Source organism: Rhyacophila brunnea, unplaced genomic scaffold (genome assembly GCF_057557595.1).
Source record: "Rhyacophila brunnea isolate RB1 unplaced genomic scaffold, BYU_Rbru_1.0 scaffold_17, whole genome shotgun sequence".
In the NCBI taxonomy this organism is placed as follows: domain Eukaryota; kingdom Metazoa; phylum Arthropoda; class Insecta; order Trichoptera; family Rhyacophilidae; genus Rhyacophila; species Rhyacophila brunnea.
Window position 1 is genome coordinate 17,610,616 of NW_028232827.1, and position 15,273 is coordinate 17,625,888.

Below are 15,273 nucleotides of genomic sequence, written 5' to 3' on the forward strand. Positions count from 1 at the left end.
AGCATTCTTCATGTTAGATGGCTTCTTTTATTAGGTCTGATTGATATTATTAGAAACCTTGCTAAAATGGTGTTAATTTCAAACAAAAATTAAACTGGCTCTGCTTTGGTCAATCAATCACGATCACGATATAATAATACATCAGTTCACACGTGCTTTCGATATATTATTACTTATTACCTAGTATTACAATGGTCACACTACCTACTTACTTATGTACATTTGCAACTTTGTTACTAATATTATATTATTTAGTATTACATAATAATAGTGTGATTATGTTATAGATTGGCAGCAAGTAATGGCGAACTGACGATAACAGCGGCGCGCGGAGGGGCAGGATCACCCGGTAGCGGTCGGACGCCCCCCTCGAAACCATCTCCCGCCTCCACTGATGTTTCAGACCTCCTGGCTGACTCACCGGGTAAGACTATACACTGGTTATCTCTTATCAAATTATTTGTACTTGCAGTGTTGTGCAACATGTGGTTGCATAAATAATTAAATCTTTTACACGATAATTTTTTTTCTACCTTCTGGTTTCACGAGAACAGTGGTAATGAAATACAATGTAGATAACGCTAAGAAAGGCTGCCATTTATTAGTGTATTGATAGTTATATCGGTAATTCGATTATAATTCGGAGCATTTTCATAAATATGTATGCCTATTAGAAAATCATTTTTTAAATCTTGGACCTAATGGGGTTTCAATAGTGACATTTCGTGACGACAAACAAGTCATGTGTTGTTTAGGGGCAAAGAAAACATGTGAATAACAAAACTTTTTACAAGTTTATTCCACGTAGATTAGAATAGAGCCTGTGTCGCTGGCAACTACCAACTCCAATCTTTAGTGGATACATTTTTATTGTATTTATCTATTTAATCCTTTCTACGCGGACGGTACGCTAATTAATTGGCCGTTCGATATAATTAGCATGTTATTTAAATGCGGTAATTAAATGCTCCGCTTCCAACAAGTTAAGATAGCGTCGAATAAAACTAAAATGTTGTAGGAAAAGCTTTTATATATAGGTACACTAAAACAATAAAAACTTAGGAACGACACTGTGTTCGAAGTTTGAATCCACGTACTTATATCGTATTCGGGGCAAACACTTTACTAAGATCCATGTCGATATTTTTAGTTCCATCATTGATAGAAACCATTGCTCGTAAAAAAATCAAAATAATAAATAACATTACTTACATACCTTGATTAATGTAATTATGGCGTCACAGTTTTTTCAAATTTCAGTTTTTACTTCTAGCAACTATAACCTATCTAAGTACCCACACCTTCCTAAAGTAATAATAATAAGTTTTAATTAAAATATTATATAAATAAGTTATTAAAAATGGAGCATATAAATTAAACCTTAAACGTCATTTATTATTGGTTTATATACTTCAATAATAAAATATAATAACTTTTTAGTTTATAGACTTTATAGTACCTATTGTGAGTATCATGTAATGAGAGCTGATATTATTTCACCCCACATAATACGTACCTAACTAAACACTTCAACATCCATCAAAATGAAACTGTGTAGTTAGTTATAAATAGTTACCTTAACTCTTGCTAAATAATTGATGCATTGGATCAATACAGTAAACAGCTGGCTTAATAATTTCTATTTTAGGGCCGCACAACCTTACTTACACACCCACAGAATCATTTAACAGATTTTTTTCTTTTGTTTACATTTTTTTTAAATCACATACCTACCTATTGCAATATATGGGACGTGTGCATTGGACTTCTCGATCTGTTGTTTTTCGCATATAATATTATTATCCACTGTTACGTATAATAGAAATCTTCCAGCTCTGCTTTAAGACATTTATTTATCTATATACTTACGTTAAATTTAAATCGTTCATATTTACCTACTGCCAGCGCTTTTTAGTGGACTGTAATATTGGATGATTGTGGATGTGGATATTGGGGGAAGGCGATTTAAACGGGAGTCGATCCAGGCACTAACCTTGACGTTGTTCGGCTTTCTGGCTAGAGCATGTCCCGGGTCATCCACTCATGCACTAGAGGCCGACAAGTTTAACGTGAGGCTCCGCTGCAACGCGGAAACTTGTCGGTCTCTAGGATGCAAATGGTTATGTCTATCACTCGCATGGTTACACTTATGAACATGAATGATGATGACAAGTTCGTATAAGATACCCTCTACCAGTAACACGGCTTGATTGGTGGTCTAATAAGGAGTTCGTAAGGAGACTCGAATTGAATTATTGCTTGGACGACGGTCACACTGTATCAAGTTGACACGGTCGTAGTGTACGAATAACTGCCTTTGTATCCATCATGGGCGACTGAAGACTCGTTAAATAGTTAAGCGCCTGGATGACAACAATGAATAAGGATAGTAGATATGAGATATTTAATATAGATCATAATCATAGGCACATATATATATATATATATATTACATATTTTTCAAATATAAAATGGCGAATGGAGATAATCACTTTGACTTCGGATCATTACACTAATGAATTTTAACTGGATATGGTGGCTTTGCTAGCAGGCTCAATGAGCTCGGTCTTGTTTCTAGTATGGTTGTTATCCATTTAACATCTCCATGTGGCGGAGAAATACAGGGTGTAAACCACATCCTCTGGGAATGCCCTAATCTCTACGGAAAGGGAAAAGCTGCTCAATTCGGTTCAATCAGCTGTTGGACCCATCGAACCTTCCGATGTTGTCGTTCTTGCATTTAATCTTTATCTTGTGACGAGTTGTGGCGTCATACTGCCAATGTAAAGATCTCTTATATAATATCGGCAGTTTTGTATTAGCATGGGTCTTGAGTCACAGCTCCTGATGCATTCATTGTCATACAATGTGATGCTTCATATCCAAACGTAAGGTGCCGTAATACGCCCGATTATGACCGAGTGTGGTGCACGGCAGGTGTAGTTGGTTTGGCCGTGCTACTATCTTCAATGTCTTATATTTCGTACTAAAGAACCAAAGCCACAATAATTATCGTTCAGAAACGTCATTTATTGTGATTCCATGCAATATATTATTATTTTGTATGATCATATAATTTATTTTACTGAGACCAGACTCTAGCAAAAACGTAACATTTTTTATATGTAAGCAAATATAAAATATAGGTACACATATATATTTAGATACCGTAATGAGTCATATAAAAAGCTACTTTTTAATATCCGGTCAGCATATTATTGTGTGTGTCTATAATTAGGGCAATAAAATTACCCCCAAATGCAGTCGCGTGACCATATTTTGATATTAAAAGTGGAATTAGTAATGTATTATGTATTAATAAATACATATATGCGTGCATTATCTTATCCATATCGCTAAAGATAATAATTTTATTGTCAGTCTATTTAACTGCATTATTTTTTTAAGTAGGTAGCCACAAAAATAAGAAAGTTTAATAAAAAAAGTAAAAGTTACTTTACATATTACTACGAGTGAATTAAATTTAATTCGGTATAAACTTTAAGGATTTTTTCCATAGTTTTGTAATATGTCATCATAAATCATAAACGTTGGTAAATAACTCAACATGCATGCGTTTATGTCTTTGAAGCATCTCTATTCTTCACTATCTTCCGTAAGCTTCATCTGGTGTATATTATTATTATATTATTTATTTCTTTATTAAACACCACAGCAGGCCGTGAATCCCCAGATAAAACTCCCAAGCTTGAGGAATTTACATATGTATTAGAATTAGATTATGTAAATATATTTTGACTTCACCGGGAATCGAACCAAGAACTCCGGGATAGAAGGCCAGCACCTTACGCACTGCACCACGAGAGCCGCTAGTCGTTTTTACCGCCTGCTTGCTGAACCTACTCGTGTACAGTATTCCAACCATCCATTTTTTTATGTAATATAAATTCAAATACCTACTAAATATACAAACGAAAATATGAATAATAAACGTAGATCTCAAGCCAAACCATCTTCTTTCTAGTACCTATTCCAAGACAAAACTTATCTCAAGATCGATCACATAATCTGTGCCTAATCGATAGCGTGAAGTTACTATGGGAATTACAAATTAATAATGTCTAAATTATCTTATAAATATGTATCACATTTTCCCCATTGAAATTATTGTAGATTGGTCACCCTTTTTAACCGCCCCTAAACAGACCAATTTTTATTTAAATATCGTGAAAAAATATCATATAACTGGTCACGTGCGTCGTATTTGCACAATAGGTAGGCAATACACTACAATATATTTTATATTGTATTAACAGTACACATGTCCCTACCTATGGTTATATCATTTATTTAATACAAGGGTCTGTTTTCGAAATAATATGACATTTTATTCGAGCAGCTACCTATTTATAAAAAAAGATCTGTATACACTACTTGAGACATTTAAGTGGGGTAAGAATTAGATGCAGTGCAATTTGTGATTATTAATTTGTAAAAAAGGTCAAGTTAGTAATTAAAAAAAAAATGCATTGTACAATTCTATTACGATAGATAGATTCTAATACAATACTATTGACGTTTTACGTCAACACGATATTATGAAAAATAACACGTCTGTTTACAAGTAGGTCTGGAATGATTTTAAAACTATGGCCATTTTATTAAATGTATTCCAGATGTTAATTTTGTGCGCTTACTCCGCCATTATTAATTAAGTTGTTTAGGATGAAATAATTAATAGATACAAGCGACATATAATTAGAAAAAGAGTTTCAACATTACAATATTTTCGCGTGAAATAAGACTGCTTTGTATGAAAAGTGATAAGCATTTTATTTCTAACATTGCATTAAATCCATGGACATTATGTATAAAATGTTATAATTTTCATAACACATGTATAATAATTTAAATTTTATTGTGTAATTTATCCTCCTTAAAACCCTAACAAGACCTCATTTACAGAGTTTTGAACCAGTTATGTAGAATTTACAAGCGAATATTTAACTTTGAAATTGAATTATTCAACTGGTGCACTTCTTTCTAGCACCTCAATTATTATAATATGAATTAATCAAAAAATATTTCGAAAAAATACAGGCTTCACCGAAGAACAGGTCATATTAATTTATAAAAAATATGAATATTTCACGTAAATTATAGTCTTTAACATTTTTCGCGGAATCAAAATTATAGTATTGTATTGGAATCGTAAAGTTTTCGAAATACATACATATTTGCAATGCTCTGAAATGACTTAGAACGTTTTCATAATGCTTTAGTGTATTTAGGTAATCTGAAGATTTTTTGCAACTTAATTCACCTTTGGTAAAAATGTAACTTATAACGTTTTCTAAATATAACATTCGATTATATATAATTGATAACTGCCGTTCATTTGACATTCTCTATAGTTAGATAACATAGTAACGATGCAGGAAGGTACTAAATTCAAATTTATTTTACAAACAATTAATATGACAAATATTTACAATATTCAAAGCGTTCATAACATGATACGAAAACAAAGAAAATATTTAAATAAAAGGGCAATACGTCATATAACAGAATACACAAAGCATAAAGAGTTGGCAGTTGAAAATTGTCATTATTCAAAATATTATTTAACAAGGTTACTTACGCAACAGATATTTTCTGTTTTTTGTGATTGGTTTTTTTCGTCCATTCTGTACCTACAATAAATTGTGACGTAGTAGCTGCCATTTCAGCAGTCTTACAATTAGCTGTAATTGCACCTTAATTGCAGTAATGAAGCTAAATATCACTTATACATTACGATGCCGGCTCGTACATTAAACAAAAGAAGGGGGAACGATCATTCTGGCAATTAATTAATGAATACGACATTGATCCGAATTTAGAAATGAGATAAACATCATCGAACTCAATCATTAATTACATACTAAAACCACCGTTTTATTCGGCACGTAATCACCCTTGCTTCCTCATTTTAAACGTGTCGATATATTAGTTAATATGACTCACATTACTAATATCAAAAAAGCACTTAAAATGAATAGACCTAAATCATTAATCAATTATTAATCAGAGTAATTTTTAATCGAAAAAATAAAAACAAGTTTTTTAAAAATATTATATAGAAACGCGTCGGCTTATAATGTCGTGGACAGTGGCGCACCCAGGATTTAATATTGGGGGGGCCCAAGGACTAGAATTTAAATCAGTCCCATAGGCTCTTTTTCTTCTTCACAGCCTAATTTCTCGTTTATCGGTATTTTGTCTATTGCACTCGATGTACTTATACCATGGTCCCCACATCCTGAAACGGGCCCTTAGGCTAGGATATTTGGTGGGCCCCCTACCTACCGCTAAGATTAAAGGCAGTGTGAAACACTACATTAACGTTTTTCAAATTGTGTTTTAGTTCAAATTAAGGGTACTTATACAGTGAATCATTGGCGATTTTTAATACATCTACTTTAATAATGGAGCTGTTGAGTATCGACACATAATAATCAAAAAATATATTGCACAATTATATAAGTAATTGAAAATATTCATGGTCTCGAAGTATAATAGCGCCGCAGGCGACTTTTTTACTATTAAAGCTAATTAATGATATGTGTTTATCTCACTTATCTGGTCAACCCGACACGCTGGGCCCCCCACAGCCCGGGCCCCCAAGGCTAGAGCCCTGTCAGCCCCTCCCCAGCCATGACCTACACCACTCCGGAATTCGGGTGGACACCGAGAATTTTTTGACAGTTCCATTAGGGATTGGGTTTCTAAAAAACCTGACATTAGTGTTTCGAAATTTTTGTGTTAGAATTTTTTCTAAAAAGGGTGCTGGAGAATCATTACAAATCATTTTTTATGCCGTGTTTTTATTTGTATAAGCCCAAAGGTCATAGTTTATTGGCTTTCAATTTCAATGTTTAAAAATCATTCTGATGCCCAAAATAATATTACGATTCTCTTAAGATCGCATATGTAATATCAATTCTTAATTTATTTTTTGAGACTGAATTATAGGTAGGTCCGGGATATTTAAGAATGTGATACTTGGGTCGGTACATTAGCAGATATCAAGGAATCGTTTTAGTCCAATGTGTAAGGCACTGGCTTTATTGCCCCAAAATAACACGGATATCACTCGGAGCAATTCCATAAACAAGGCGGTTATTTACAATAATTGTTAGCACAGTTAACAGGTCTTATTTGATTCTATTGGAATTCATTAGGAATCACGTAAGACGTATTAACTGTGTTACTCAACCACATTTGACAGCTCGAGGTTGATGCGGTCATGGGCGACCGTGTTAAAAAAATATTACGTCTGACAGTGAACTTCTCGGGATAATGAATACGACATATTATCATACGACATATCATAATGTATCACTATTTTATTGATTATGGAAGTAAGTGATATGTTCGAATAACCCTAGATTTGTATTAGTCTAGGGTCCCTAATAAAAGTTAATCATTTATCTTAGTAGTGTGCATTATTTTTAACTTATGGTTAATACAAATAATTGGAGAAAAGTGAAAATTTATAGATTATGTTTGACCGTATTTATTTTCAAGCATTTATTTATTTCCCAATGTATCTTCGACCATGTATGTAATACCATGTTACGTAATATTGTAGTCACCATATTTTTCTTTGTCTTTATTAACAGATCAACCGACAATCAACCAGACTTCTAGCAACGTGGTCGACGGAATAAACCTTGATGATATCAAAGAGTTTGCGAAGGCCTTCAAGCTTCGACGACTAAGCCTTGGGCTCACCCAGACGCAAGTTGGACAGGCTCTGTCTGTAACCGAAGGACCCGCCTATTCGCAAAGTGCCATCTGCAGGTAATTACCAAGAAAATATTAATTAATTTTATCTACTTAGTGAGAAATAGTGAAGGTACGAGTATGCTTGAGTATTTATTTGTTCTATATTATATCAGAAGATTTGCTTTCTTATTAGTTATAGTATGAACGACATAGCTATGTTATCGCAACAGTATATAAAATAACAAGGTCTATAATAAAGGACTAATTATATAGATTAAAAATTTAATAAAACACCCTGACATACATATTATATATATTTGATAATAAATAAATTAGATCAGTTTTTCAAGACCTTTTTACTCCTGCGGACCGGTGAAATTATAAGATACATTTCGCGGACAGCTAATGCAAAATAAAACTATTATTTTATGTACCTGCTTAGTGTTTTGTTTGTTGTAATATTTAAAATCTTATAGAATAAATTATGGACGTACCAGGCATATAAATAGTAGTCTGATGGTGAACACTAAGAAATATTTTATTGTTGAAATAATCAGAAACTAATTTGTTAATAATACTGCAAAATCTGCTAGTGCATCTTTGCATATGTGGCTTCAGCGTTATTTTGGAGGCGAAGCGCTGCATTGACTTGCATTCCGTTTCTCTATTTAGTTTTTATTAAGTACTGAAATGCCCGTAGCAGTTTTCTCACATGAATATGTAGTCGAAAATCTAGAATTTAGTAATGGTGATTTTCGTAATATCGAAAAGTGAGACAATGTTTGTATTTTATGTCTCAACACCAGGGTGGCATTAGAAGAATATAATTATTTGTACATTTAATTATTTCAATGACGATTTGCTTGAAATTTTTGGCATACCTACTTATACAAACAAACACTGAATCATATCATAGAATATTCCCGTTCTCCGCAAAATCCTTTGTTACCTATTTAGTATATTAAACTTACGGTAATAGTTATCTTAAGGGGGGACATGCTCGTCGAAGGTCAAAATTGAGTTTTTATTGTATTTTCAAATCATAATCCTGGACACTCCTTAAACGTTGTAGATAATCTATTTATATAATTTTAAAGCCTTATTATCCTTTATAGTTATTGTAAACATTTGATGACTGCATAAAGTATTTTTGTTACATAACATAGTATTCTTTTAAACCTCTCGCTCTAATGTTTTAGAATATAGTCATATTTCGGTACATAACTGTGCAGTGGTGTTAAGATTTTTTACATTTATTAATTTTTAAACGCATTTATAAAACCATTAGTATAATTTATTATGAGATAATTTTTGTAAAATATTCACAATAAAAAATTATATTGATAACCTCTGTGATCCCAAATTTGACAAGAATTAGGCATTTTATTATTCAAAAAATCGGCAAAATTAACACATTTGAAGAAAATTCTAAAGATATTTATTATAAGCTATGTCTTTGACCATTCAAGTGAGATAAACATCTTATGAATTATGATTGCTTTATAATAATTATTGACCTAAGAATAAAGTAGTGTTTTTTTAAAATACGCCATTTCTTTTGTCATTCCCTAGTGATTAAGCTACAACATACGGCCGTAGCCATAAATTGACAAACTATAATTAAAGTAGGGATTAAAATTATGTTAACGCGCGTGTTTGAACATGTACCTAACCGAATTTTTTTTTATTTTTTTTTTAACGGTACATGTTCAAACACGCGCGTCAATATTATTTTACTCCTTACTTCAATTATAGTTTGTCAATTTATGGCTACGGCCGTATGTTGTAGCTTAATCACTGGGGAATGATAAAAGAAATGGCGTATTTCAAAAAAACACTACCTTATTCTTAGGTCAATAATTATTATAAAGCAATCATTATTCATAAGATGTTTATCACGTTTGAATGGTCAAAGACATAGCTTATAATAAATATCTTTAAAATCATCTTCAAATGTGTTAATCTTGCCGATTTTTTGAATAATAAAATGCCTAATTCTTGTCAAATTTGGGATCACAGAGATTATCAATATAATTTTTTATCGTGAATATTTTACAAAAATTATCTCGTAATAAATTATGCTAATGGTTTTATAAATGCGTTTAAAAATTAATAAATGTAAAAAATCCTAACACCACTGCACAGTTATGTACCGAAATATGACTATATTCTAAAACATTAGAGCGAGAGGTTTAAAAGAATACTATTTTATGTAACAAAAATACTTTATGCAGTCATCAAATGTTTAAAATAACTACAAAGGATAATAAGGCTTCAAAATTATATAAATAGATTATCTACAACGTTTAAGGAGTGTCCAGGATCATGGTTTGAAAATACAATAAAAACTCAATTTTGACCTTCGACGAGCATGTCCCCCCTTAAAACGCTGGGTAGTCTACACGTCATAGACATTAAAATATTACGAGTACGAATTTAAGGGAGAGTGTAGTGCTATTAAACATAACATAATATAGTGACGGAATTACGATTTTTTTTTTAAATAAATCTGGAAGTGTTCTCATTAATAATTAATACGTGAGTAGGTAGGTATCTAAAAATATTATAGAGAAAAGTAAATAGTTTTTAAATTCTAAGATAAACTTATAGCTAAAAATAATTGTTATAAAATGAATGTCCATCGAAAGCTTGCATATTTTTATCATTGAAATATACCTAGTTCTTTCTCTCGAAAGTGCAAAAGAGATTTATGAATATATTTTTGGTACTGTTCGGTTATACCGGAGGCAGCGGAAAACGCATTTTGAAAATAGCCGATAAACTGAATTATTTGTTAGGTTAACCTAACCAAACCTAACCTAACCTAACCTAACCTAACCTAACCCAACCTAACCGAACCTAAACTAACCCAAACTATCAAATAATCCAGTTTATCGGCTATTTTCAAAATGCGTTTTCCGCTGCCTCCGGTATAACCGAACAGTACCATATTTTTTATTTAAGCACTTAATATTTTTAGAAACATTATTTCTTTGAAAATAAAAACATGTTTAAGTAGATATGTAGGTACCTACTTGAAATCCTTATTCATTATTACCAAGTTTCAATATTATGACAATAGCTAAAAAATGTATTAGATTGCATGTTTCATCATTCCGACACTAGATGTCCCTAGTAGAACACGGCATCAAATTCTAAAATAAAATCATTATTTATTAGGTATAGTAGGTAGGAAATAAATCGACTTCATGCTAACTAAGACCAATTTGCAACTTCATAGGAGAGTAATAATATTATTTCTTTCGGAACTAACTGATTATTATTTTCGAGAGATTTGTGTGTATAATTAAATAAAAAGATATTAACAAAGGGCGGCGAATAATAAACCTATTATTAGGTACATCAATCGAATAATAAACTTTGTTCCCACAAGAATAATATCGAGGGTGGTGTGTAATTATTTTGCGAACGATTTCATTCGATAATAATTACCCATAATTAATTTCTTATCGTAAAAATAATTGCAAAAAATTTATTACTCACTGATAAGTATATTTAATTTTTTGTTATTTTTTAGTTACCTACCTGTGTTTCTTAACGGGACAGGTTATCGATTTATTTAACAGATGTCAGTAAAGTGAACTTAATAATAATAATTTTATTGCAAAAAATCAAACTAATATTGTTGAAATACCTAATGCTTATTTTTTTCAGGCGGTTCAAAAATGACATTTTTTAAGCCCTCAAGACGTAAACTATTTCAATATTTTTGAAGAATTATCATAAAAGCTGTTAATATTTTAAATGAAGGCATCGTAATCAAATTAACACTAAAGTTAATTCAAAGATAGTATTTTTAATTCATCCAATGAATCTGGCAACCCTGTCACAACTCAACTCTAAGTGCAAATAGCTACCTACCTAATGATATTATTATGCAGGCACTTCATTGATGAGCAAGTCAGATGACTTAGGGCAATACCGATCTAAATAAAAAGCCTTCGCAGCAAAACAATATGGCAGTCAAACTAGGCTGTGGAAAACGTTATTGACCTCTGCTCTGGCTACCATGTTGTTTTGCTATGCAGACTTTTTATTTAGATTGATACTGCCCTAAGTTACATGACTTTCTCATCAATCAAATGTGTGCTACATTGTATTGTTAAATAACATAAGTTCATACATCCCCAATGTTCAACTATACTACAACTCTCCTAGTCATGCGTGCGATGTCATTTTTGAACGGCCCCGTAGGGTAAGTGTTGTAGTTTGTGATATTGTCTAACGCAGTCTTTTTAATGCTCGTCCCCAGTGCCCTGGCTTCGCAGATGTTTGCTGCCCAGCTCTCTTCTCAGCAACAAAACATGTACGTCTTTAGAAAACATCATTACATTCTATATTAATCACATAATAAAACAGTCAGACCTTAAGTTGAAAACCGACCAATCAGAAACGGGAACAGACTATTTGTTACGCTCATTGGTTCTTGAGTTTGCATGTTTTTTTTCTGTCTGTCACTTATTGATGAACCAACAATAAGACTTATCGAGAGAGTTAAATATGTTTTATGATTGTTGTGTGATATGTTTTTATTGTTGATTTAAAATTTATGTTTACTTGTTATTTCCCACCGAAAACTGTTGAAAGCCAGGGCATTGGCAAGCGAACTAGTTTCCTCAATAATTGATTGAATGCATAACAAACCATTATGATATTATGGATCTCATTAATCGTGTTATAGAAGACACCTGTCTGTCAATGTCCTGTGCTTATAACGTAAATCCTTAAAACCGTTTGGAGATTATTTCTGTTGTTTTGTTTTTTTAACTATTGTTATTTGTTTCGTCGCAGATTTGAAAAATTGGATATCACGCCAAAGAGTGCTCAAAAAATTAAACCAGTATTAGAAAGATGGATGAAAGAAGCCGAAGAGAGGTAAGCGGTACACCATTTCCTTTTCTTTAACTTAGACACCATCATCAATTATCGGTACCAAAAAAAACCACCGCGTTACTGAAGTTTCCGGGTAACACATACATACTACATGCTTCTCTATACGGTGTACAATAAGATTTCCTAAAATATTTGACAAAGAAATTTTATTGACCATCGACATGAGTAAGGCAAGAATTGTCTGTAGGATCTGGAAGCTTCAGTTACACGATCGCATTCTACATTGAAATAGAAACTATATCACCGTTAAATTCCATCAATCAATTTTATTTTACAATACTTATAACCTAGGCAAAATTAGTAGGTTAAAAATAATCTAAAGAACCTTCATTGGTATTAACAAACATTTTGTATTTATATCTGATAGGAGTAAAATTTAACATTATTGTGGAAACTAGTTTTGCATAGAAATTCTACTTCTAAGACATCGGTGTGTCCTCCAAAATGTCTTAAGGATAATTATTTACTGTACCTATATCAATAGTTTGGGAAATATTAAGTAATACTAATTTATAAATATTCACTAATTTATACAATCCACAACCTAATTTTATTGTTAATTCTAATATTATGTTATTAATTTATTACTCAAAGCTAGTTATTACATCAATAAAGTGATTCAATTGCTATACTCTATGCTGTGGCAAATAAAGTATATTTTCAAATTAGAGTACAGAAAGAAGGTCCTGGGTTCGATTCCCAGCAGTGTCTAAAAATTGCTGTGTAAATTTTTCAATAATTAAATTAATTAACATGTGTATTTGAATCCAGCGCATGGACATCTGTGATGTCATCTCGACTTGAGAAGCCGTTGAGCGAGTGGGTAACAACCAATCCTCAATATTTATTATGATACATTCAAATACCTAACTCGTTGACCATATGGCCAAAAACAGATTTTTTTAAATGGGACTTACGCTGAGTAGCCCTATCTTTTATATGGTCACAATTAATTGCAATTAAAAACAAACTGCCACAGAGAAACTGATATACTTAATTAAAGATTATCGAATGTAAATTATATTCTTACGTTGTTCCATTCTTTTATTTTCAGGTACGCATCTGGTCAAGGACACTTGACGGACTTTATTGGAATGGAACCAAGCAAAAAGAGAAAGCGACGCACATCATTCACCCCCCAGGCGTTAGAGCTACTAAATGCACATTTTGAAAGAAATACGCATCCTTCAGGTAATAACCAGATAGAAATACATATTTAAAGTAGCTTTTATTATAAGAAACCCTTCTTATTTGTCTAGATAAGAAAATTTAAATTATTAAAATTCTTAGGTAGTACACCTGGTTGCCGAAGAAAGCTTTATTACTATTTTATAACACTTTAATCAAAAAGAATAAGAACAGCAACGGCATCTATGATTGTACATCGAAATATAATGACAGTTAAACCTTTTATTTTTTCCTCACAGGTGATATTATAAAAATATGAAAATATTATTATCTTAAAATTAGTAAAATATTTGTCTCAGATTATCAAATTCTGTAATGCATGATTGAAAACATAATATGAACATGGCGTGTAAGAGAGAGCGAGACAGGGAGAAGACCTATTAAACATACACATATAAATGTTAATTATAAATTTGAAAAATTTGAGAAATCGTTTATTTTAATAGTGTCATGTAAGAAAACTAATAACACTGTCGTAATAGTTTAGCAGATGCTTACAGTGTGGTAATAGCATTAGTGATCGAGAAATTAGTGTGTTATCAAAAAGATTTTACTGTAGGTACCTAATAATTATAATAGGGATAGGGCATTGTAATTTACTGTAACTCAAAAAATAGAAACATTATAGTTGCAGCAACTCACAGACAAATAATTAAGTGTTAAATCCCAGAACAATGACAGTAAAACACGTAAATGTATGAGAAAGTGAGAGACAGAGAGAACTGGAATGTGAATTTTGACGTGGTACCGCCAAGGCCTGGTAATATTATTTGCTAGTTTTTACTTAAATAATTATAGTTGACGTGCATTTAAGCAGTGTTCAATAATTTATTATCCTTTTGTGAAGTTAAAAATATCCTAAGCTACGATTTAAAGTTTTAAAAAATAAAACACACTAAAAAAATTAGATTACCCTTCATCTAGTTCAAATTCTTTGCGTTCAATCAATAATTTTAATGAATTTAAGTAAGTAATCATTTTGATTTCAGGAACTGAAATAACAGGGTTGGCGCACCAGCTTGGCTACGAACGAGAAGTTATAAGAATATGGTTCTGCAACAAGAGACAAGCCCTCAAAAATACAGTAAGAATGATGTCCAAAGGCATGGTTTAAAAGTGTCTCATAATTAACTAACAGTTGTAGCACAACTATAAAAACAAGTGTACATAAAACAATGTTGTGATAAACATTTGACATTATTATTGAATAAGTATTGCCAATAAGCAAGTAAAAATAATTAGAACATTAAAATAGACTGTTGTTTAATGAACTCACGATAAACCACTGTAGATAGAAAATCAGATCACATAATTATTGTAAGAGTATGCTCATAAATAATTTTATACAGTTAAGTATAAAAAATAGAACATTAAATAATTAATGTTAACGAAATTCTAAAGAAAATGTTTGGTGAGGTGATCTGTGTTTTGAATAACAAA

At 31.7% G+C, this 15,273-nt stretch overlaps 1 protein-coding gene across 1 annotated transcript in view; it reads left to right on the top strand.

Moving 5' to 3' along the window:
• Nucleotides 1-15,027, top strand: part of pdm3 (POU-domain protein pdm3) — a 251,609-nt gene extending 236,582 nt beyond the window's left edge. Inside the window, exons 8-13 of the mRNA XM_085944799.1 lie at nucleotides 288-424; nucleotides 7,626-7,806; nucleotides 12,005-12,058; nucleotides 12,544-12,627; nucleotides 13,700-13,836; nucleotides 14,823-15,027. Of these exons, the coding sequence (XP_085800925.1) occupies nucleotides 288-424; nucleotides 7,626-7,806; nucleotides 12,005-12,058; nucleotides 12,544-12,627; nucleotides 13,700-13,836; nucleotides 14,823-14,947 (718 nt within the window). The 3' untranslated portion in view covers nucleotides 14,948-15,027. The remainder of the gene's footprint in view (nucleotides 1-287; nucleotides 425-7,625; nucleotides 7,807-12,004; nucleotides 12,059-12,543; nucleotides 12,628-13,699; nucleotides 13,837-14,822) is intronic.
• The last annotated feature ends 246 nt before the right edge of the window (nucleotides 15,028-15,273 follow it).